Source organism: Hylobates moloch, unplaced genomic scaffold (genome assembly GCF_009828535.3).
Source record: "Hylobates moloch isolate HMO894 unplaced genomic scaffold, HMol_V3 SCAFFOLD_5, whole genome shotgun sequence".
Lineage (NCBI taxonomy): Eukaryota > Metazoa > Chordata > Mammalia > Primates > Hylobatidae > Hylobates > Hylobates moloch.
In genome coordinates this window covers 26,087,407-26,113,385 of record NW_026652280.1, presented here as the reverse complement: position 1 = coordinate 26,113,385, position 25,979 = coordinate 26,087,407, and the positions used below count along the sequence as shown (strand labels likewise).

The 25,979-nt window shown below is 38.2% G+C and overlaps 2 protein-coding genes across 11 annotated transcripts in view; one reads left to right on the top strand and one right to left on the bottom strand.

Moving 5' to 3' along the window:
- Positions 1-25,979, bottom strand: part of LOC116468081 (uncharacterized) — a 275,302-nt gene that overhangs the window by 11,525 nt on the left and 237,798 nt on the right. For 2 of the 8 annotated variants that reach the window (XR_004247987.2, XR_009213456.1), the window contains 5 exons: positions 16,489-16,625; positions 13,437-13,597; positions 12,585-12,685; positions 10,645-10,687; positions 9,734-9,821 (listed from right to left, as the gene is read on the bottom strand). Coding sequence is in view for 1 of the 8 variants with exons in the window: in XM_058438333.1 (XP_058294316.1) it covers positions 3,339-3,429; positions 12,585-12,685 (192 nt within the window). In the remaining 7 variants the exon portion in view is untranslated. Of the gene's footprint in view, positions 1-3,230; positions 3,430-9,733; positions 9,822-10,644; positions 10,688-12,584; positions 12,686-13,436; positions 13,598-16,488; positions 16,626-20,138; positions 20,272-25,979 lie in introns of those variants that run through there. The other 6 variants (XR_009213460.1, XR_009213458.1, XR_009213459.1 and 3 more) reach the window with 6 other exon arrangements.
- Positions 1-25,979, top strand: part of DCC (DCC netrin 1 receptor) — a 1,201,126-nt gene that overhangs the window by 1,163,901 nt on the left and 11,246 nt on the right. For all 3 annotated transcript variants that reach the window (XM_032152264.2, XM_058438331.1, XM_058438332.1), the window contains exon 27: positions 6,726-6,938. In XM_032152264.2, the coding sequence (XP_032008155.1) occupies positions 6,726-6,938 (213 nt within the window). The remainder of the gene's footprint in view (positions 1-6,725; positions 6,939-25,979) is intronic.

Below are 25,979 nucleotides of genomic sequence, written 5' to 3'. Positions count from 1 at the left end.
TTATGTTTAAGTCTTTAATCTATCTTGAGTTAATTTTTGTATAAGGTGTAAAGAAGGGATCCAGTTTCAGCCTTCTGCATATGGCTAGCCAGTTTTCCCAACACCGTTTATTAAATAGGGAATCCTTTCCCCATTGCCTGTTTTTGTCAGGTTTGTCAAAGATCAGATGGTTGTAGATGTGTGGTGTTATTTCTGAGGGCTCCGTTCTGTTCTGTTGGTCTATATATCTGTTTTGGTACCAGTACCATGCTGTTTTGGTTACTGTAGCCTTGTAGTATATTTTGAAGTCAGGTAGCATGATGCTTCCAGCTTTATTCTTTTTTTGCTTGGATTCTCTTGGCTATACAAGGTCTTTTTTGGTTCCATATGAAATTTAAATTAGTTTTTTCCAATTCTATGAAGAAAGTCAATGATAGCCTGATGGGGAGAGCATTGAATCTATAAATTACGTTAGGCAATGTGGTCATTTTCATGGTATTGATTCTTCCTATCTATGAGCATGGAATGTTTCTCCATTTGTTTGTGTCCACTCTTATTTCCTTGAGCAGTGGTTTGTAGTTCTCTTTGAAGATGTCCTTCACATTCCTTGTAAGTTGTATTCCTAGGTATTTTGTTCTCTTTGTAGCAATTGTGAATGGGAGTTCACTCATGATTTGGTTCTCTCTCTGTTTGTCTGTTATTGGTGTATAGGAATGCTTGTGATTTTTGCACATTGATTTTGCATCCTGAGACTTTGCTGAAGTTGCTTATCAGCTTAAGGAGATTTGGGGCTGAGATGATGGGGTTTTCTAAATATACAATCATGTCTTCTGCAAACAGAGACAATTTGACTTCCTCTCTTCCTAATTGAATACCCTTTATTTCTTTCTCCTGCCTGATTGCCCTGGCCAGAACTTCCAACACTATGTTGAATAGGAGTGGTGAGAGAAGGCGTCCTTGTCTTGTGCCAGTTTTCAAAGGGAATGCTTCCAGTTTTTGCCTATTCAGTATGATATTGGCTGTGGGTTTGTCATAAATAGCTCTTATTATTTTGAGATACATTCCATGTATGTGTCCAGGAATTTATCCATTTCTTCTAGATTTTCTAGTTTATTTGCATAGAGGTGTTTATAGTATTCTCTGATGGTAGTTTGATTTCTGTGGGATAGGTGGTGATATCCCCTTTATCATTTTTGATTGTGCCTATTTGATTCTTCTCTCTTTTCTTCTTTAGTGGTCTGGCTAGCAGTCTATTTTGTTGATCTTTTCAAAAAACCAGCTCCTTGATTCATTTATTTTTTTGAAGGGTTTTTCCTGTTTCTATCGCCTTCAGTTCTGCTCTGATCTTAGTTATTTCTTGTCTTCTGCTAGCTTTTGAATTTGTTTGCTCTTGCTTCTCTAGTTCAATTGTGATGTTATGGTGTTGATTTTAGATCTTTTCTGCTTTCTGTTGTGGGCATTTAGTACTATAAGTTTCCCTCTACACACTGCTTTAAATGTGTCCCAGAGATTCTGGTATGTTGTGTCTTTGTTTTCATTGGTTTCAAAGAACATCTTTATTTCTGCCTTAATCTTGTTGTTTACCCAGTAGTCATTCGGGAGCAGGTGGTTCAGTTTCCATGTAGTTGTGTGGATTTGAGTGAGTTTCTTAATCTTGAGTTCTAATTTGATTGCACTGTGGTCTGAGAGACTGTTTGTTATTATTATTTCCATTCTTTTCCATTTGCTGAAGAGTGTTTCACCTCCAATTATGTGGTCAATTTTAGAATAAGTGTGATGTGGTGCTGCAAAGAATGTATATTCTGTTGATTTGGGCTGGGGAGTTGTGTAGGTGTCTATTAGGTCTGCTTGGTTCAGAACTGAGTTCAAGTACTGGATATCCTTGTTAATTTTCTATCTCATTGATCAAATATTGACAGTGGGATGTTAAAGTCTCCCACTATTATTGTGTGGGAGTCCAAATCTCTGTAGGTCGATAAGAACTTGCTTTATGAATCTGGGTTCTCCTGCATTGGGTGCATATACATTTAGGATACTTAGCTCTTCTTGTTGCATTGATCCCTTTACCATTATGTAATGGCCTTCTTTGTCTCTCTCTTCTGACCTTTATTGGTTTAAAGAGACTAGTATTGCAACCTCTGCTTTTTTTTGCTTTCCATTTGCTTGGTAAATCTTCCTCCATCCCTTCATTTTGAGCCTATCTATGTGTGTCTTTGCCTGTGATATGGGTTTCCTGAATACAGCACACTGATGGGTCTTGACTCTTCATCTAATTTGCCAGTCTGTGTTTTTTAATTGGAGAATTTAGCCTGTTTACACTTAAGGTTAATATTGTTATGTGTGAATTTAATCCTGTCATTATGATGCTAGCTGGTTATTTTGCCTGTTAATTGATGCAGTTTCTTCATAGTGTCAATGGTCTTTACAATTTGGTATGTTTTTGCAGTGGCTAGTATCAGTTGTTCCTTTCTATTTTAGTGCCTCCTTCAGGAGCTCTTGTAAGGCAGGCCTGGTGGTGACAAAAGCTCTCAGCGTTTGTCTGTAAAGGATTTTATTTCTCTTTCACTTAATAAAGCTTAGTTCGGCTGCATATGAAATTCTGGGTTGAAATTCTTTAAGAGGCCAGGTGGGATGACTCGTACCTGTAATCCCAGCACTTTGGGAGGCCAAGGCTGGTGGATCACCTGAGGTCAGGAGTTCAAGACCAGCCTGATCAAGATGGTGAAACCCCGTTTCCACTAAAAATACAAAAATTAGGTGAGCATGGTGGTGGGCACCTGTAATCCCAGCTACTCAGGAGGCTGAGGCAGAGAATTGCTTGAACCTGGGAGGCAGAGGTTGCAGTGAGCCAAGATCGCGCCACTGCATTCCAGCCTGGGCGACAGACCAAGACTCCTTTAAAAAAAAAAAAAGAAAGAAAATTTATTTAAGAATGTTGAATATTGGCTCCCACTCTTTCTGGCTTGTAGAGTTTCTGCCGAGAGATCCGCTGTTCGTCTGATGGGCTTCCCATTGTGGGTAACCCGACCTTTCTCTCTGGCTGCCCTTAACATTTTTTTCCTTCATTTCAACCTTGGTGACTCTGACAAGAATCTGATGATTATGTGCCTTGGGGTAGCTCTTCTCGAGGAGTATCTATGTGGCGTTCTCTGTATTTCCTGAATTTGAATGTTGGCCTGCCTTGCTAGATTGGGGACGTTCTGGATAATATCCTGCAGAGTGTTTTCCAACTTGGTTCCCTTCTCCCCGTCACTTTCAGGTACACCAATCAAACGTAGATTTGGTCTTTTCATATAGTCCTATATGTTTTGGAGGCTTTGTTCATTTCTTTTCACTCTTTTTGCTCTAATGTTCTCTTCTCACTTTATTTCATTAAGTTGATCTTCAATCTCTGATATCCTTTCTTCCCAGGCTGCCTCTCTAGATTCCTTGTCTCTGGGTGGGGCATCTCTGAAAAAAAAGCAGCAGCCCCAGTCAGGGACTTATAGGTAAAAACCCCATCTCCCTGGGATACAGCACCTGGGGGAAGGGGTGGCTATGGGCACAGCTTCAGCAGACTCAAACGTCCCTGCCTGACAGTTCTGAAGAGAGAAGCAGATCTCTCAGCACAGTGTTTGAGCTCTGATAAGGGACATACTGCCTCCTCAAGTGCGTCTCCAGCTCATGTATCCTGACTGGGAGACACCTCCCAGTTGGAGCCGACAGACACCTCATACAGGCGAGCTCTGGCTGGCTTGTGCCCCTCTGGGACAAAGCTTCCAGAGGAAGGTACAGGCAGTGATCTTTGCTGTCCTGCAGCCTCCGCTGGTGATATCTAGGCAAACAGGATCTGGAATGGACATCCAGCAAACTCCAGCAGACCTGCCACAGAGGGGCCTGTTTGTTAGAAGGAAAACTAACAAACAGAAAGGAATAGTATCAACATCAACAAAAAGGATGTCCACTAAGAGACCCCATCCAAAGGTCACCAACATCAAAGACCAAAGATAGATGAGTCCACGAAGATTGGGAGAAACCAGTGCAAAATGTCCGAAAATTCCAAAAACCAGAATGCCTCTTCTCCAAAGGATCACAACTCCTCACCAGCATGGGAACAAAACTGGACAGAGAATGAGTTTGATGAACTGACAGAAGTAGGCTTCAGAAGGTAGGCAATAACAAACTCCTCCAAGCTAAAGGAGCATGTTCTAACCCAATGCAAGGAAGCTAAGAACCTTGAGAAAAGGTTAGATGAATTGCTAACTAGAATAACCAGTTTAGAGAAGAACATAAATGACCTGATGGAGCTGATTTAGAGAAGAACATAAATGACCTGATGATGGAGCTGAAAAACACAGCATGAGAACCTTGTGAAGCATACATAAGTATCAGTTGCTGAATTGATCAAGCAGATGTAAGTATAATGTAGATTTTATTTCAAAAATGCAGAAAAAGTAGAAAAGGAAAAATTGAAAGAAGGAAGTAAAAAAGGAAATAAAACATCATAAACATATTATTGTCCCTTTAATGGCTAAACCAGTGTTGAAAACGTAATGTGGGTTAATTGCAATCCATCTTCAATAGAGAGAATTATTATTTAAGGCAGATTTTTGAGGAAAATTGTGAAATTTCTTTCCCTGGATGAATATTTTTAATGTGGCATTTATAGACCCTTTAATAAAAAGCTGGCCCATTGGCGATAAAAGGGGAACCTAGAGAAATAGCCACAGGAACCTCATTTGTGAGACACACAATTCACAGAGGAACACAGAAACCAGTCTAGTGGAAGCCAAAGCATTTTCACTTCCCCAGAATTTCTTCTGTGAAATTACAAACCCTTTCTGATGAATAATTATCTTGAGAATCCTTTCTGAAAGAGCCTGCCTTTCCCTCTTAAGCAATGCCTGCAATCTAACATTTCACAAGCATCCTCTGAGACCTGTGGCTGGAAGGAATTGCTAGCAAAGAGGCCCACGTTAAGGTAAAGTTTCTTATGGGAACAAAGAGTGAAGAGAGGACTTGATGTCATCTCTCTCAGGCCAGTGGCACAAAGACACCCAAAGTTGGGTCTTGGCTAAAAATTGACCATAAATCATAGTCTCCTTTAGACTGAATGAGTCAAAAGTCAAACCTGAGTAATTTTCATTGTCTCTAGAACCACACTCACAAAAATCTCCTTACATAACTCTGTTTGAATACAAGCACACAAGTGTTCCTCTCCCCTTTACAGTCTTAAAAGAAATTTAGTGCCTTGTATAACACCTACCCAAAGCTTCGCATCTGAGAGCCAACATCATCACCAAGGATTTGCCTTAATGGTTTGCTTGCAGCCCTACATTTTATCCTTAATACTGTGCATTCATTTGCTCTTTTTCTTCTTTGGTAAGATTTCCTAGCCTGGAAATAAGGCACTTCTCTTCAAACTCCTTGGGATTCTCTCATTTGCTGCCTTGATTCGTTTCCCTTGTTCAAAGAACTCTTTTATCAAGTCTCTGCCTGTATTTTGGCTCTGATTGCTATATGGCTACGTCCTGTGCTCAGCCAACCTTATATCTTTCTACCTTCATCTCTGAATGGGATAAGCCTGGAGGCTGCTCAATGACCCAGAAGACCTCTAACCCCTTCTGAATATAGAAGAATGAGTATAGATACCCTCTGAAGACACATTTCACTTCTGCATAACTTTAATTCTATGTCTTGATCTTTTGTATCTTAAATCTCTATTCCCTTCGGCATTATCAAATTTTCTATGTCCTCTGCCCTTTGATGACCTCACTGAGCCTCCGGGAGACTTGTCTCAAAATTATCTCACTAATTATCTTGAAATATTTCCTAGTTAAAAATTCTCTTTCAAAAGCAAGATATTATCTTCCATCACCGCATTTTGTTTTGATTTACCTGACAAAACTTTATTAAGAAATAAGTCATCAGAAAAAATATTTTATTAAAACTTAAACTTACTATGCAGCTCATTTCGCTTGCAGTTTAACCTGGACCTGTTAACTTTGAATATGAATGAATAGTTCAAGTTCAATCACTGTGTCATTAACTATACAAAGCTTTTCAAATGCCCATAGGCTCTCACAGTAACTGTGCAGAACCTCTTCAACTACCGTAATCTGCCTGAAAATTACAAGGTTTACTATCAAAGAGGAAAGATTGCAATTCTGCTTTCAGGCAACTTGTTCTGACAGAGTCATCTCTCATATAACTTTTCAGCTGGATGTGCCTCCATTTTGTTATGGAAGATAATGATAGTGGTTATTATTTGTATCATTTTATTAGCAATGCCTCTGAACATCCTGTAACTCTGATTTGTTTGACAGTTGATGTGGCATGTTTAAATCACAGAAAAATGGGCATATTGGCTGGTAGAAAATAATGCAGCTGTAACAGGGTTTGGTACATTGAACTTCACTGACATTGCTACTTATGAAAGGAGAAATAACTCTTTTTTCTCGCTTCATCACTTATGATTAGAGGGCCCAGACAGTTCAGGCAATACAGTCAGTGCTCAATATATTTTACTATTCTTCCTCAAAGATAAATTCCTGTCCTGCTGGATCTATTTCTATTGTTTAAAGGGGAAGTGTTACCATGTTCCATAAGTATATGAAGGTAGAGGAATGAGAATGTTCATAACTCGTAGAAGAGACTGACCACATCCTATCACATCTCTCTGAATGGATGCAGGGGCTCTTCCAGTGACGTAAGGAAAACAGACTTTGTCCAGGAATAATGAATGACTTTTCTTGTCTCCACTGCAGCAGTTAGTGAAGGACCAACAACCCAACAACCACCTATGCTGCCCCCATCTCAGCCTGAGCATTCTAGCAGTGAGGAGGCACCAAGCAGAACCATCCCCACGGCTTGTGTTCGACCAACTCATCCACTCCGCAGCTTTGCTAATCCTTTGCTACCTCCACCAATGAGTGCAATAGAACCGAAAGTCCCTTACACACCACTGTTGTCTCAGCCAGGTAAAGTACTCGATTGTTCACCTTTAAAATTCTTATTATTATTGGTGCCTCTATTTAAGTGCATGAGGGTGCTTGAGAAGGCCTAGATGTCATATATTTTTTCAATGTTGATTACCTGCCAGAGTGCTCATTTTTGTTACTGATGCTTGTAGTGTAATCTTTAATGACCCACCTCCCAAGAAACTGATTGGTTGGTTGTAGGTGCTTTTCATCCCTTTGGAAAGTTGTCCATGAATCCTGGAAGCCAGTCCACCATGTTTAATATGTGCTATAGGTGTGCTTGCTAGAGAATACTGGAAACATTCCTGATTCCCTAAGGGTTAAAGCTAGACTCCAAGACTAGATGTAAAGGTATAAAAATCTGCAAAACCACTTTTTAGAGAAATTGATTGGATCTCATAATTCTGCTTTGTGCCTTTCAATAGTCATTTCTCAGAAGTTCTTATTTCAGAGTACTAGGCCACAAAAGAATGTCAGAACCAGTGTTGAGTACAAGTCAATTAATTTTAAAAATAAACTAAAATTTAGATTGATAGAAAGTAACATATCTATGGTCCTTTCTAAGAAAACCAGATGGCAGGGATGGGAAATGAGTCCCAGATTCCCAATGCAGTATTGATTTTATTACTTCACCTAGTATCCAAAAGGGCTGAACTTGCGCTCCATTTTGTTTTTGTTAGGGATTGAGGGAAGGAAAGAGGGAGTGTATCAGAGAGAGACAGAGACAAAAAGGAGGAGAGGAGGAAAAGAAGAAACAGGTAGAACGAATAAGTCAATAGATAAATAAATAGTATTTAAAATTATTTGGAAAATTAGAATAATTCTTAAAACCCTCAGTAGATCAGGCATAAGATAGTAGATTTCAGTAGTTCTAAGTAATCTGAGATGGCCTCCTTAATAAGCACAGGCAGCTGAACTGGGCTAATCTACATTATGCTAACACATTTGACTACTTTTCTGTTACTCAGACCTACAATAATTTATTTCGTTACGTTAGTACACAAGCCACATGACTCTAAAAGCTAGAAAAATATGATTGTCTATGAAGTATAAATATTATTTTATATTAATATTAAGAATGCATCTAGTTGCTGGGATGACATTCGTTGATTTGTACACATCACCTCTGATGTTCTCAACATTTACATGATGTGCAATATGGATACTCAGCTACGCAGCCCCTGGGAGGTGGAGTGGAGCATGAAGGCATGGGATTCCATTGGTTGGGACGCACGTTCCACTATGGAATCTTCCTCGACACATAGGCTCAGCACAGGTCATGATTTCATTACAAGAGAGAGCCCATCTCTCCACCTTCCCATGCATACACACTCCACACACACATTATGGGGAGGATCTGCTACTTTATATGGCCCCAAAACTATGAAGTCTTTGATAATTGAGGCAGAGACGACTTGAAGCAAGAGCATTCATTTAATGAAATTCTGCTGCCAAGAGTATGCGTCCTTGTGATTTCTGGCTGCATCTGTTTCCCCACTGCAAGCACAACCCAAGGAAACAGACCTTGAAGGAAACTAGTATTCAAAATAGTTGACAGGTTAATTGCAACTGCTAACAATAACTAGCCTTTAATGAATCTTCAATGCACATGCCTATAGGACAGGCATGATTCTGAAGGCTTATTACATCTCATTTGATCCTCTAAACAACTTTGTGAGGTAGCTGCTAGTCTTAACCCCATTTTATGCACAAGGAAACTGAGGCACAGAGAATTTAAGTAGCTTATTTAAGTCTATATAGCAAGCAAGTAAGTAATGCATCATTTCCTTGCTCTTTTCAACTTCAGAAAACCTGGGTTCTCAAATTTTAGAAACTCATTTGTGCCTCTTAGTTTATGTCTAACTTGTTTAATAAGAAAAACAAAGACTAATAAAACTAAATTAAATCATTAGAAGAAAAAATCAAGAAACATCTTAAATACTTCTGAATTGAAGAATATATTTTCTGATCAGATTTCTTCACTCACATTTTAATGAGGAAAGGTAAGAGGCTTAACTATTCTATAGTAAAGAGGACCAATTTGATAGCAACAAAAAGTAAAGTGCAGTTGCAGCAGTGTATGCTGTTAATATTCTCTCTGCTTGCAAGTAAAATCTTTCTTTAAGAATAAAACAGCTGAAAATGACATTCTGGAAGCTACTTTAAATGAAAAATTTTACTGCACCAGTGATGTTTAGTTTGGGACACAAGATTTGGAAATCAACCTATGCTCTGGAGTGCTACAATAACAAAAGGATACAATATTTTTTTAAATAAGATCTGATGATAGATGGAGCAGAGAACTGGCATATTTTTACTAGTTATTTTCTTCTAATTACACTAATGCCAAAGCTGCCTAAAACAAAATTTGATACAATGAAGTATAAATTAGTGGATTATGTCCTTCATAGAAGGGAAGTAGAATCAGTTGTGCTGTTTCTGTACTAATTTCATCAAATAATAAGCATGTCTGAAGAGCCAAAGAACCATTCTCTGATCTAATGGCAACCAGGGAAAATCTCATTTTCTTTTATTTTCATGGTACACTGAAGAGCCTTCTTTTGTTTTTATTTGAACTATTTTTCTCAAGACATCTCTTCTTTCCTATTTTCAGATATCTCTGGCTAGAGTTTTTGTTTGATTTTATGTTTTTTATGGCTCCTTTTTAAATGTGACTCTCCCCCACTCAACTGGAGGTGTGCCCTGCCATCCCTTTGGAATTATTAAATTCCTTTTCCTTTCGTGTTTCTCTCTTATTGTCTTCCTATGATCCCTGTTCATTTCATAATGTCTTACCTCATGATTTTCAAATAAGTTCCTCCTGCATTGCTCCTGACACACCGTAAATAGCACGCTTTTTAAAAGGGCTGATGTTTACTTATTCTAATAGAAAAAGAAAATTAGCAGACTGACAAATGTATTAGCTGTGACATTAACTACATGCTTCTTAGACTTAACGATGAAATACTTAGAGCTTTCAACAAGTTTTAATTCTAAGAAAATCATTACTTTAGTCAAACTGATTGATGAAGTAAAGTCATTCTCTTGTCAGCTTTAAAAAAAAATACCTCAAATAATTTTACTGTGGATTTCACAAGAAAGGACTGCATAATTAGTGATGAATTTATCTTTACTTACCGCAAGTAATTACTTTAGAATATGGTAATGTGAGGCATTGCTCTAATATTTAAAAATGAGAAACTTCTGCTTTGAAAGCTTTGAGATTAGGATCAAGGAAGAAGCTCTTTCCCCACTCAAATTCCTGTGTGTGAATTTGCTGTTTTTTAAATTTATTTTATTTTAGGTTCTGGGGTACATGTGCAGGATGTGCAGGTTTGTTACATAGTTGAACGTGTGCCATGGTGGTTTGCTGCACCTATCAACCCATCACCTAGGTATTAAGCCCTGCATACATTAGCTAGTTTTCCTGATGCTCTTCCTCCCTTCACCCTACCCACAGACAGGCCCCAGTGTGTGTTGTTCCCCTTCCTGTGGATTTTCATGGGCAATGCCATCAGTCTGTGCCTTAGTTTGCCTCCCAATAAGGCACACAGAGCTATGCTTGCAGCAGTTTTACGTGACTCTAGGGCAGAACATATTATGCAGTCATAGTCTCCACGGGGTTGCAGAGCATTTTGCAATATTTTTATAGTAAGCAGTAATTAGAAAGCCATTCTGTTGTCATAACGACTGAAATTCTGCTTACCTGAAAACAGATTCATTTCCTCAATTTTTTTTTCTTCCACCTGCTGGGTTAAAAATGTAACTTACTGGTGTTTCTTACAATTTCATCATCACCTTATAATAGAGTGCTTCCATTTTTCAATGCTTTATCTATAGACGTGAATAACTGTGAGTTCCTTACACATTTCATGGAGGCTGCCATCACTACAAAATGTAGACATGTAAGTGATTTGGCTTAGTCCCCTTTCAGGTTAAATAGAAAATGTTTGATAGAGTGTTGGGCTTATTGCATTATAGATCTGACATAAATTTTACAAAGGGCCAAGATAGGGTGTGTGGGTTTTCTTCTTCTTTACTAGTTAAAATTCCTTTTAGCTGTGGAATGATCAGCTGCACTTTAAATGAACCTGGGTTAGGAGACCATTTGTCTTCTAGAGATGAAATTCTAAATGGGAAAGAAAATGTGATCTCTTAAATAGTGACTTTCATATTGTAATACTCTTTTATAACAGTAGCCCCCTGGACCTCCTGCAACTTTGTAAAACTCCATAAGCACTATATCTTCCTTCATTTACACATTGCGTTTTACACACATATATTTACAAAGGCAAAACTTCAGAGCATTCTGATCTTTTCCATCTTCAAGGGATCAATATGTCAGCAGACATGACAAGTCCAAAACTCACTTCATTGTACTGCGAAATTGAGTTTGATTTTCCCCGTGCAAATTGTGGCATGTGCTTTAATTTGTTGAGGATTGAAGACAAGGAGTGGGTGGAGGTGGCTGACAGTGGACAGAAAAGGCGTTTGATTTATATTTTATGGATGGCTGGGAAATCATGTATTCCTGCTGTAACCTGATGTTTTTGGCAGGCCTTATTTCAGTAAATCTGCTATCACACAAAACTGCCAATAAATTACTATAATGCATTAATACAATTGCTTTCCCTGAGCCACTCGTAGGCCACCATTGCGGATATTCATCAAGAATACCACATGAGTGTTCCATTCTGCTAAAATCAGCCACAGGCAGAGGTCATGGGAGATCAGACATCCTTTAGCAGGTGACACAAGAGGGTCATTTTAAAAGCCAGTCGGATAGAATAAATCATTGGCACAGCTAAATAGGAGAGATATGTTGATTTGGTGTTATTGAAGCCAATACTTCCAATCAATGCTAGAGTGGAAAATTACACTACATCTTATTACATAAGTTTCATCTCATGTGAAAGCTATCCGTGTGGCTTTTTGGTAGACATCTCCTTGAAATTTTCCTGTCCTCACTCCTAACAGATGTTTTTTAATAGGTGAAATTTGATTCGATTTGGTCTGGTCATCCTAAATTATCCATTGGTAAAATGTAATTAAGGCAAATTTGCTTTAAGTATCAATAATGTTTGTGACTCTGGTACCTACTTGGTGGTTTAATAAATTAGTATTTCCTCTACTATGAGGTTTTAGTAAATAAATATTAATAGGAAAAGAGCTCTGTTAATTGCCCAGAGAAGAGAGAAATAACTTCTAGAAGAGTCATTATGAGTAAGCCAAGTAATTGATGCCCTATTTATAAGTGACCAAGCAGAGGCCTAAAAAGGTTAGGCAGCCTGCCCAAGGTCAACAATTGAGGTGACAGCCAAACGTAAAGAATTTGGAGAAATGTTATTTGTTTTGTTTGTTTTGTTTAACTTTGAAGATAGATACAGAATTTTTACCTAGCTTTTTTCGTGATGTTAACAGTTATTCTTAGAGAGACCCTTTTTCCCCCCGAACGGGGTCTTCTAGGATCCTAATAATTAAATATTCTTTAGGAGGAACTACATCAGGTAGGTTAAGTCATTTAGCTGAGTGTTTGAGTAAACATTTTATTCCTTTATGTTGGCATTACATGGAGAGGAGATGTTATAGCACAAGTAGCAACTAGCTGGAGCACTCTGGAATAGCTGCCATCTGCCTTCAACTCACCTGTCCAGTCTGTCGAATATCCCTCTACGGTAAGGCAGGAAGCCAGGGGCTGACATCTGACATCTGACATCTGTTGCTTTCACCACCACTGATGGCCAAGGCTTTAGAAACAAGTTAAAAAAAAAAAAAGATGAGCATAAAGTATATAAGAGTTTAAGGCATATGGGACTTACTCACAATGGGAGTTGGAGAGTGTGACCATAGGTCAATGAGCGCAAACACTGAACAGCTAGTATTTTTCAGAATTGCAAAAAGCTCTTTTGGGGAGGGAGTGAATGACTACAGTAGAAAAGTTTGAGTCCCTTTTATGAAAGGTTTGCCCAATTATGAGAAAATATTGCATCAAGAATTGTTAGATCATATATGAAATTGAAGTTAACTATCAACCTAATACAATGAAACTCTGAGATTATTCAGTGGCCATCCAGATAATCATAAGAGAAAGTGAAAAATAATCTATTTTCAGAACTTTGTAACCTAATAGGAAACATGTAAGTTACAAAGAATGTACTTGGATTATACTGCAGAGTGAGTGGCCGCATGAGTCACAGAAAGCATGGTGAAGGAAAGGTGGGCAGTAGGTTGTTTTCAAGGCAGTAAATATTCCTTTTACATTTCCTATAAACTTGATAGGTCACATGGTTAACTACTGCTGTATAGATTTTGTTGTTGTTTTGAAATATTTTGAAAATAAAGAATCAGCTTACATAAAAGTAATAAGGCTTATGCTTTATACTTTGTCACCTTTTCATAGTTTACAGAGGACATTTCCAAATAAATGTATATCTACCTGAGAAGTAACTTTGATCAGCATTACCAATACAGAGGTCAATATTTAGAGAGGTTGAATACCTTGCAACTTTTCCAGGGTCACGTGTCATTATTCTTAGGACCTTCATCGCCACCCTTACATATGGTGGACACTCAAATGTTGGTTGAATTGGTCAGAATATGATAAAATAAAATAATAAGGGTGAGAGCCAGAATTTGACTTCAGTTCTTCAATTTCAAGTCTAATAATGAGTGTAGACAAAGCAGAGCAACTTGTAAGTTTGTAAGGATTAGATATCAGATACTAGAAAAGGTAAAGGCAGATAAGATGAAATAACTTACAAATTCATGACCATTTCATAACATGTTTAATAATCTGAACTATAAATAGCATCTTATAATAGCATCTTATGCTAAAGCCAAATAAATTGCATAGAGTGGAAAAGACACTTGAAACCACAGCCCTCAGAAATTCAGTAGTTTATTTTTACGAAAATAAACAGACATACAGTGGCCTCCATAAAGAAGAATAGCACTCTCTGCGTTCATAGAAAGGAGGAGGCCAGGTGCGATGGCTCACACCCGTAATCCGAGCACTTTTTGGGAGGCTGAGGCAGGCAGATTGCCTGAGCTCAGGAGTTCAAGACCAGCCTGGGCAACACAGTGAAACCCATCTCTACTAAAATACGAAAAATTCACCGGGCATGGTGGCGTGTGCCTGTAATCCCAGATACTCAGGAGGCTGAGACAGGAGAATCACTTGAACCTGGGAGGCGGAGGTTGCAGTGAGCCAAGATCATGCCACTGCACTCCAGTCTGGGTGACAGAGCAAGACTCCATCTCAAAAAAAAAAAAAAAGGAGGAGGAGGAGGGGTGTGAATCAGTGGAAGTCAGAGTCCTAAGGACCAGTCTCTCCATCATGCCAACTACAGAACTGATTTTGCTCCTCTGAATCTCACTTTTCTCATCTGTGAAATCAGATGGTCTTTCCTCTTTAAGGAGGAAGGAAACATGAAATTCTACAACCTTAGTTACTACAGAAATAAGGGTAAATATTCTCCCTTCCTCCCTTTTGTTTTGTGAAAGACTACGAGTAAGAGAAAGGTTTTAGTTTGAATGAAGATTGTGAGACTCATGATATACATTTTAAGTATTCTAAGTAGTTGACAGAGATCTTTAAAGTTCTTCAATGAGCATCAAGTTACAGTTGCTTTCTTTGGCAGCAAGGGGAAATGTTGAAATAAAGTGCTCACATAAACCTCTGTGCTAATGGACTATTGAAAATGTGTTATGAAAAATCTAACACGCTGAAAGCAAACAAAAAGTCTCTGTCATATTAAAATAAACAGTTTAACCATCAGCAACCCATTTCTAAAGACATGACCTGTGGTACCTAAAAGACTATGTGAAAAACAGTCTTCGATTAGAATGTTTCTAACTCTTATCTTCCAGCAGGGACTTATAAACGAATTCAGGTGCCATGTTAAACATCTTGTGTGTGTTCCAGCATTGACTTTCATCCTAGGCTTGCAGGGGGATTGATGTTCTCGTCTCCAGGATCTCTTTATCTACCGGAATGTCAAGGTTCTTAGAGGAGAATGCCTTTATCTTGTGTGGTAAAAGGGATTCTAACAAGCTTTTTTTGGTGGAAAACAATGATAAGTAATCCTTATTCATGAAACCATATGCCTCTCATTTTGAAATGAATAATTGCACATACAGTCTTATAAGAATAATGGCACTTGTAGCAACTGCTATTTTTAACGTCTTTTTCAAAGTGCTCTTCTAAAACATTCTTCTTTGACATTTCTGATTATTTTACCCAGCAAGTCGTATGTATTTTTCTACTTCTGAGGTCACCTGAGTAAGAATTTTCTAACAGATACCACTTTTTTTTTTTTGAGGCGGAATCTTGCTCTGTCGCCCAGGCTGGAGTGCAGTGGTGCGATCTCTGCTCACTGCAAGCTCCGCCTCCCGGGCTCACACCATTCTGCTGCCTCAGCTTGCTGAGTAGCTGGGACTACAGGTGTCCGCCAGCACGCCCGGCTAATTTTTTTGTATTTTTAGTAGAGACGGGGTTTCACCATGTTAGCCAGGATGGTCTCGATCTCCTGACCTCGTGATCTGCCCGCCTCGGCCTCCCTAAGTGCTGGGATTACAGGCGTGAGCCACCACACCTGGCCAAGACCACATTTTTTTTTTGAGACAGTCTCTTACTCTGTCACCCAAGCTACAGTGCACTGGCTCAATTACAGCTCACTGAAGCTTTGTCCTCCCAGGCAGAGGTGATCCTCTCACCTCAGCTTCCCGAGTAACTGGGACTACAGGTGAGCGACACCTCACATGGCTAATTTTTGTATTTTTTTACAGAGACGATGGGGGTCTCAAAACTCCTGGGCTCAAGCGATTTCCCCACCTCACACTCCCAAAGTCTTAGGATTACAGGCATGAGCCACTGCACCTGGCTAAGACTGCATTTTTTTAAACCACAATAATGTGTGAACCTAGTATGCTCTTAAGTCAAAAATTAACTTTTAGCTTTAGTGTTGCATTTAAAAGAATATAGTTGTTTATTTTCTTTTTGGCTACGCTCTGAGTGGTACCTGAGTTTATAGAAACAGACTGCTTGGTACACACATGCCTGAGCTGACACATTAAAATACTTGATAAATCTGGAGAACACATTGCCTGATAAGTTGAGCCCAGAGAAGTTTTCATCACCTTATATATGAAGCATAGGATAATGTGAAAAGGAGTTTAAAAGTACTTTTTAACAGCTCGATGTCTGGTGCAACAATATCTAACTCACGTATGCTGTATTTCCCCCCAAGTATATACAACAGAGAAGGGGCGATGGAATGGGCCCATGCGTGGGAGAGAGATGGTGAGCAGAGCAGGTCAGAGCAACTGCTCAGAGCTGTCTGAATGTCGTTCCCTGAGTCTAGAGAAAAGAGTGGCCTCTTTCATTTGAACAGGGCTTGCTCTCAAATCATAAATCCGTTTGACAGCCAGGAAGCCATTTTCACTGTCTCACTTAAACAGTCACACTGCAAATGATCACACCACATTACAATAGCATAGGTCCCAAGTAAGGCCTTATATCCAATAGGTGTACAGATTAGGTGGTCAGTACCTGGCTGCTTCTCTCTCATAAATACTGCATCTCCTGAATTGCTCCTCACAATGGACCAATTTAATGTGATTAAAGCTTCTGGAGTTTCCTAGATCCCAGCTCTAACTTCCAGTTTAGCTATTCCGTGCACCAACTCTCTGCAGAGAACATCAATAGCAAGGCAAAGAAGTGAGGAGTAGGAAGCAAGCTATTGAAAGTGAGAAAAAGAGGTTATTTCTCATTAAGCACATGTAAAACACTACTGATGTCTTTGTCTTCTCACTGAAAATTTATATATTTTGTTTTTATTAAGTGTGTTACAGTATGGGTCATGTCCAAACATGATCTGAGATATAAATCTTAACTTCTAAGGTCACCATGGACATGGCTATCAAAAACAGTGTTTCTCAAGTTTTGGGTGCCTGGGAATCACCTGCAGACATTATGAAAAGGCAGATTCAGATTTAGCAGATCTGGAGTAGAGCCTGAGGTTCTGAATTGGTAAAAAGATTCCAGGTTATGCTGAGGCTGACCCTCTGCAGGTTAGATTATGAGGTAGTTTGGATTTTGAACAGATTGTATGCTCTTAACCTGGGGTTCATGGAAGAACTTGTGGGTTTGGTAACTCACTTGAAATTAAATGGATATTTCTCTGTGGGTGTGCCTGTATGTTTTTCTAGCAAGTGAGTTCATAGCGTTCATTAGTGTCTCAAATTATTTATTATCTATAACAGGTTAAGAACCACTTGACCTGCTGTTCTGTCATCACCCTCAATGTAGCTCACCTGTGGAACATAAACCAATGTCTGTTTTTCTTTTTTTTTTTTTTTGTTTTTCAAGACCAGTTCCAAAACCTTGTACTGAAACAACTTTTCTGAATCTGAGGCCAAAAGCTGAGTACTTGTGCTCTACTCAAATGAAATTCTGCAAAATTTATTCATTTTCATAGAAACACCTGAGGCTTTGTACATTTTTCAACATATGATGAGGGAATTAGTTAAATTAGTATTTATAAATTTGTCCCACTTCTGCAACAATCTCTTATTTTTATTGCCTAAATGAAGATCAATAGATCAGAGCCACTGCTGTCCATGGTATGTTTTCTCCAGAAGATGAGCTCCTGTGGGGAAATGAGATGTGTTGTCCTTCGAAGGGGGTCATCCTAACCTGTCCTTAGCACCCCTCAAGTGGTACACTGAAAAGCACCTCCTGTAGAGACTTAATGACTGCACATACATTTCCCCAAACAAACAATGACTCATCATTTAATAAAAATTTCCCATTCAGCCAGTGTCACCCCAGGGTGAATAGCATATGCGATCTGTAAAATAAATTTTAATTTTTTTTCTGGTGGTAGGGAGGGTAAGTGAACCCATGAATAGTGATAATGTTAAATCATAGAGAATGGGAGCTAATTAAAATAAATTTTTATTTGAGCAGTCAGGAAGTTCAATTGTATTCTATAATTTCCCAGAAGATATTATCATAAATCATTTATTGGGTATAAAATGCTGTAAGTCAAAAGAGTATGTGTTTGAGGAGGCTGGATAGTGCTAAAGAGGAGTTTAAAGGAGTGCAAAAACAAGAAAGATATTTGAAGACAGTTTTCACCCTTTGCATTATTCAAACTAAAGAAGCTCTAAAGCCAAGTACTATGTTTGTTATTCTTTCCCAAGACTTCAAAAATTTTCACTTCCGTGATACTCTGATGTTTATATTTACACTGGCTCCGCATTTAAATTGGAACAAGTCTAGCTGGGATCAACATAGAGAAGACAGAAGGAATATGCTGATTTACTCCTATTCTTTCTTCTACCTCTTCCATCACCCCCTGCCACCATCCCACATTATAACTGCTGTCTCTTCTCCTTCCCTCTCACTCTCACATACTCCTCTCCTCTAAGATTGCCTGGTCTGCTTCACTCAGCTTTCTATCAAAACCTACCTTGTAGAATTTTTTATTTTTGTCTAAGAAAGAACATATAATTTAAGCCTGACTTATCAGCTGAGTGGCTTTGAACAAGTCCTTTATCTTCTTTGAATTTTGATTTTCCTATCCCCAAGGCATGAGCAATAAGGTATGCTTTAAAAGGTCTATTTTAAAGAACAGATAAGAAAATGTAGGAAAAGGTGTTTTACTGTAGTTTATGTACCTGTAGGTGGGACAAAGATTACCTGTTTTACCCTTTCTCCCACTAGGTTTTAGTTTATAAAAATTATAATAGAGATAACCAAATGGGAATCAAGGATTGCAGAGAATCATAGCCTTTTGGAAAATGGTAGCTGTAGGTAGAAGACCTCTTCCTCCCTCCCTGACTACAAGAATATTCGACCTGCTAGCTGTAAACTAAAACAGACAGTAGAGAGGTGGCTGGGACTTCTGGAGTCAGGCCTTGCTTTATTTGCTTAATAAATGCAACTCTTGTGAAGTTTAAGGATAGAGGGTCTTCAATGTCAATGCCCAATGTCAAGCCCAAGCAGGTTTAAAAACTTGAGTAATGACCATTAGTACTTAACCCTCTCATCTCATTTTTCACAGACAGGTGGCCCAATGAAAGCCACATTATTTGTGACTCAGAGTAGCCCTATCTTACAATGGGAGGAGAAGAAAGGGGAGAGAGAGGGGAGCAGGGCACCTCATCAGCACGTCCCCAGTGGACAAATAGGCTGTTTCCCTTATTTTTGAGGAGAAATAAGAAGGTTGGGAGAAGAACACAATGTTTCTCTTCCCATAAGTGGCATTTAGAGATGTTTATCACCCTTAAAGTACAATTCACATGGTAGACTAAAATGCCTTAAGATTGAGCAAAATTTATAGTTTGAAATTCGATCACTTATGAGGGATGCCTGAGGCTATTGTGTCTGAGTAAATGCGGCTACTGTCTTTTTGTTCAATATTTTTTGAAGATGAAAAGGTAGAGTATTACACAAAGTTTCCCATACATATTTTTTATTTCTCGTATGCCCTCAAAAGCTCCTTGCTTATCAGAAGTGTAAATAATCATGTGACACTTCTATATCCGCCCCCAGATAACCCGAGCATGGGCTAGTTACTTAATAATAAGTATATGTAAGAATAATATTCTGGTTCACATGGAAACTAGACTGAGGGAGTCCATTTCATTTTGTCTGGCATCACAGAATGGATCAGAGACAAAGTAGAGATGAGAACCCAGGCTTCTTCAAAACCACCCTTTTTAACTTTGTTCTTAAGGGTAAAGGAATGGAAAATGAAGTAGGAAATAGGAAAAAGTGGGAAAGATGTGAGTTAATAGTGAAATCAAAACCATGCTATGCATTGGCCTCTGATCTGGCCCCAGTGAGCCTTTTCAGTCTATTCCAGCTGCAGCCTAATGTTTCTCACCTCGAAAAATTATTTTACATGGGAAAACCTTCTGCAGGGAGATGCTAGCAGGAGTCTACACCTGGCAGTCATATATTATGTACCTAATGAGTAAAGGAAACGTTTAATAACTGTACTGTGAAAATGAACCTTAAAACAGTAAATTCCTGCTGAGGCTGCTCTTCTGCACCTGATGCACGCTGCTAGCCCATCTCAGAACTCTAGCCCATTTTTATTTTTTCCTCTTAGTGGGTCCTGCTGAGGAGATAACATTAAAACCAAAGCGATGCTCACTTAATTAGTTGTATATCAGTGTAAGAATATTTACTTAGCACATCAACAGCCAGCGTTCCACCAAAGGGTCGCCTGAAACTTCTCCAACATGCACCCTGGATAGGGGAAATTCTGCAGTGGCTTCAGATTGAGCATTCGTAAATTTAAATTTTTCAATTAGCCATGGATCATTTAACCTCAGAAACGTAATACCACTTATTTTTAGTTAGAGTATCTGTTTGAAATACAAAAGCAATAAAACTTTGTTGGTATAGCTTTTCACTAATAATTTTAAGAAAAAAATGACAAAACATTTTTTACAAAGCACTAGTTTAAAACTAAATTATAGCAATTTGAATTAAGCTTTAACTGGCTGGAGATTCCTTTGGATTCGATAGATCAACTAATTCTTCCTAAGTCTTAAGGAGAGGCAAGAAGTCCAAATGTAAAGTTAAGTACAGGTAGAAGGCCATATTATCCTTCCTTGTGTAATTTTCATAGCTAATAACTTAAAAATTAAATTTCTTACATTTATAGACATAAAGATCCCAAAATCCAAAGAAATTAGACTATTGAGCCAAGGTCACAAAACTAGGTCCTAGGCTAAAATGCTTCCTCTGTATCTGGATATTTATTTGAGCACTCATTAAATACTCAGAATTTGTTGTATAGATCACACACAGTTTACCATCATTGAAAATAATAATAATGATATAGATCAGTTTAGACTTCAGAGTGGGAAACCCTTCACCTTTCAAGGCCTATTTGCAAAATGAAAGGTGATTTTTCCAATTTCTCAGAGCCCCAGTACTGATCCTCTTCTCACTAGTTCCCATCCAGCCTTGAGCACCTCCCTCTCCCAAAATGAGGTGGATTTTTTTTTTAACCACATTTTGAAAATCACTTTTCATATTTGGGAGAGATCCCAGAGGACCCTGACTCCAAAATTGAGATTATATTAACAGCTAGGAGCCATGGAAGAGATTCTTTTCATTTTTCTTTTTCCTTTGATATATGTTTCTGATAGAGCTCATAGAAGTTTTATGAAAAGCGTTCATGTTTAGGCCAATTGTCAATGTTAAGTGTTGTTCTCCAAAGTGAATAAATAAATATGAAGCTTTCCCTGTAGCCACAATCTAGATCTACCAACATAGAAAAAGTCATCAAAAATTCTATCATTTCATTTCTTAACATTAAAGAACAGCACTTTGATATCCCAAAGTAATATGTTTTCAGTTTGTTTTTTTTCTAATTGCCATAATTTCCATTAGTTTTGGGTAGGATGGTGGCTCTCTTCTAGTGAGTCAAAACACTGCCAGGCACATCAAAGGCTCTCATGCCTCAAGGCAGTCCATTATCAAGAAGGAGTCACCAAGAATGGGTGAGGCCAGGGATGCATAAACAAAGTGGGCTTTAAACCTGGCTTCTGAAAGCAGTGTAGAAAAAAACCAGTTAGTCTCCCAGGAAGTGTGGCAATGCCCCTTTTTAATGTCAAAGTCTTTGAAATCTAGGAAAGCTTCATGTGGAAGAGCAGATCGGGGTTAGGACAAATGGTCTCCAACAGTAGCAGTCAGTCTATCAGCAGGTGAGAGACTGCAACATGGTGTCCAGTATCCTGTTTGGATTGGACTGTGCTCCAGGCCTCACTCACTAATCCACATGCCTGATGACTACACTGCCTTCTCATTTGAACATAGTCCATACCAGGAGACTGATTATTTATATAAAAATGTTCATTTGGTTTAAATGGTGTAGCAGATGGATTCAGAATTTAGACACATGGGAAGGTGATCAGGTCTCAAGCACAAGGTAAAAGATTAAAGGCATGTCTCGTAGCCCCACGAAAGAACAGGGATGCAGACCAGAAAATCAAGAAAGAAGGCATTTATGCTTGGTGAGCTACAAGCACTTAAGGAAAAAGCACTGCTTGGTGAGCTTGTAGGGACCCAGGTTTCACCAGTGCACAGGCTTGAAATATTGAACACTGAATCTACACAAAAAAATACAAACATCATGCAGGGATGGAGTTATGCACAACCAGGAACACGGTGTCTGCCTTCCGACAAAGGATGTTTTCATGGAAATCTTGGTTTTAAAACATTTATTCTCCTTAACTAAAGGGCAATTTTGAGACCACAGTTGCCTAATTAGTTGTTAATAAATCTCTCCTGGGAAATTTCCCTCATACTCTTTAATTGCCCTTTCAAGGAAAGGAAAGAAAAATATTTAAGGCCATAGAGTGTCCCAGTCAAATCCTGCTGACAATGAACTCTGGGAGGCTGTTTAAATTCTTTGCCTCTACTAGAATTTTATTGAAATTAATTCTATGTTCATCTCCAGGGACCTCAGTATTCTCTTCAACAAAATAAAAGGAAGGTCATTCGATGAGCTCCAAGAGCCCTCGTGGTTCCGGCATTCTAAATTTCTGTGATTCTGTGAATATTACTTGAGAAAAGGCAGTCATCTGAGGTTTAAACACTCTGTGCCATCTTTGAGCCGAGACAATGTCTTCGATTCCTTTTGTGAGGCTCACCATGTCTTGTACATTTGTTCAACACTCACTACATTTTGAATGTACAACTGTTGCCTGGGCACTAGAGAAAATTATTATAATGAACTTTCTAATGAGTGTGAGTGATGGTACTCTTTAGGCATGTCCATGCCCTATTGTAATAATAGCAGTGTGGTTGATGCAGTATGATACACATAGTGCAATACACCTAAGTGTTTGGAATTCTGGGAAGAAAATACACCATAAGAATGTATTTCCATCGTGATAAACCATAGCCTATGCCTAGGAATTCATTTCTCTGCATGTAAAACTGACAAAAAAATTGTGATGAAGTACATGTTATGGAATTATATACAGCAGTCTGGTATATTCTAAAAGAATCTTTACTTTTACGTTTCTCAGAATAGACCAGGCACTGGCCCTACTTGAATTTCCTACATAATAAGCTATGCCTATGCCTTTCACTTTTTATTGTAGATACCTATGTTAGAGTGAATTGATTTTCAGAATGTGTTAAACATGCATTGCATGTGTTTGGTTACATGTTAAACTGTAAGTTTTCAGAAGTAGCTGAGTTTCTTAAACATGTTTTTAAAATGAAAAATTTTAAATAAATAGGTTGTATGATCAAGGGAGTCTAGGTCAAAAATAAGTAAGAGATGTGTGAAAAAATATATAGAGACAAATGTTCATTTTTAAAATGCAGCTGCTGTGTTAAACATAGGAAGGGATAAGAGCTAGCTTCTGGAAGGTGCTAAGAGGAACAGCTTTTGTGGCAATAAAACTATTATAAATTCAGGTTTAATCAGAACATTGCAAGCATTCTTGAAGGGCATACAAACAAAATTCAGGCCACACAATTCAAAATACGTGGTTGGTAGATACCTTCTCAAGGTTTATGCCTCTTTTTAAAGCTTTTAAACTTTGTGAATTCTTTTTTAAATTTTATGCCTTCACTTAAATAATAACCTAAAATATCAACATGAATTTCACATGCTGGTTTATCCATACCTGCCAAGGTTTTTAGTGGCTGCCTTCCTATTTGGGTTTACAATTAAGATGGCACCACGAACACCATGGTTATAGTCAGAAGTTTTAAAAAAAAATGGTGTGTGAGTGGAGGTAAACCATTCACATCCAGTGAAGACCACCTGACATTACAGTCCCTATATGAATGAGGTCTTGCCTATTGTTGAGTTAGAAAATCTTCACAGAATTAGAAAAAACTACTTTAAATTTCATATGGAACCAAAAAAGAGCCCCTATAGCCAAGACAGTCCTAAGCAAAAAGAACAAAACTGAAAGCATCATGCTACCTGGCTGCAAACTATACTACAAGGCTACAGTAACCAAATCAGCATGGTACTGGTACCAAAACAGAGATATAAACCAATGAAACAGAACAGAGGTCTCAGAAATATCACCACACACCTACAACCATCTGATCTTTGACAAACTTGACAAAAAGAAAGTAATGGGGAAAGGATTCCCTATTTAATAAACGGTGTTGGGAAAACTGGCTAGCCATATGCAGAAAACTGAAAGCTGACCCCTCCTTACACCTTATACAAAAATTAACTCAAGATGGATTAAAGACTTAAACGTAAGACCTAAAACCATACAAACCCTAGAAGAAAACCTAGGCAATACCATTCAGGACATAGGCATGGGCAAAGACTTCATGATTAAATCACCAAAAGCAATGGCAATGAAAGCCAGAATTGACAAATAGGATCTAATTAAACTAAAGAACTTCTTCATAGCAAAAGAAACTATCATCAGAGTGAACAGGCAACCTACAGAATGGGAGAAAATTTTTGCAGTCTATCCATCTGACAAAGGGCTAATATCCAGAATCTACAAAGAACTTAAACAAATTTACACGAAGAAAATACACAACCCCTTCAAAAAGTGGGCAAAAGATATGAACAGGCACTTCTCAAAAGTAGACATTTATGCAGCCAAGAAACATGAAAAAAAGCTCATCACTGGTCATTAGAGAAATGCGAATCAAAATCACCACGAGATACCATCTCACACCAGTTAGAATGGCAATCATTAAAAAGTCAGGAAACAACAGATGCTAGAGAGGATGTGGAGAAATAGGAACACTTTTACACTGTTGGTGGGAGTGTAAATTAGTTCAGCCATTGTGGAAGACAGTGTGGTGATTCTTCAAGGAACTAGAATTAGGAATGCCATTTGACCCAGCAATCCCATTACTGGGTATATGTTCAAAGGATTATAAATCATTCTACTATAAAGACACAAGCACACGTATGTTTACTGTAGCACCATTCACAATAGCAAAGACTTGGAACCAACCCAAATGCCCATCAGTGACAGACTGGATAAAGAAAATGTGGCACATATATACCATGGAATACAATGCAGCCATAAAAAAGGATGAGTTCATGTCCTTTGCAGGGACATGGATGAAGCTGGAAACCATCATTCTCAGCAAACTAACACAAGAACAGAAAACCAAACACCACATGTTCTCACTCATAAGTGGGAGCTGAACAATGAGAACACATGGACACAGGGAGGAGAACATCACACACTGGGCCTGTCAGGGGGCAGGGGGCTGGGGGAGGGATAGCATTAGGACAACTAATGTAGATGACAGGTTAATGGGTGCAGAAAACCACCATGGCACATGTATACCTTATGTAACAAACACGTATATTCTGCACATGTACTCCAGAACTTAAAGTATAACAAAAAAAGAAGGGGGAGGCAGGAGAAAAGTTTTAAATTTATATTAATAAAAAAATAGTAAAATTATGATTATCAGAGGCTGTGAGGTGAGAGGATTGAGGAGATGTTGGTCAAATGGTACAAAATTTCAGTTAGGAGGAATAAGTTCAAGAGATCCATTGTATATTGTGGCGATTAGAGTTAATAACTATATGTTGTATACTTAAAAATTGCTGAGGATTGAAAGTGTTCTCAATACAAAAAATAAGTATGTGAAGTAATACAGATGTTAAATAGCTTGATTTAGCCATTCCATAATGTATATACATGTATCAAAACATTATGTTTTACACCATAAATATATTTTTCCTTGTTGATTAAAAATAAAACAAGTTGTTGAATAAATGAAAAAGAAAGAAGGAAAATGTTCATAATGAAAACTGGGCATGAATGACAAACCCAAAATGATTGTAATATAGCAACAGTATTAAATTCATATGGCAATTTTGTTTTAGCCCAACCATCTCATTTATCATATTAATGATTATAATCCGAATTGTACTATTTTCACAGGGCCTTTCTGTTTACTTTTAAATGTGTTTCTATTTTATAGCATAGGATAAGAACTATAAGGTATGATGCTTATAGCAAGCTTTAAGTTTGTATATATTTTTAAAATATTGG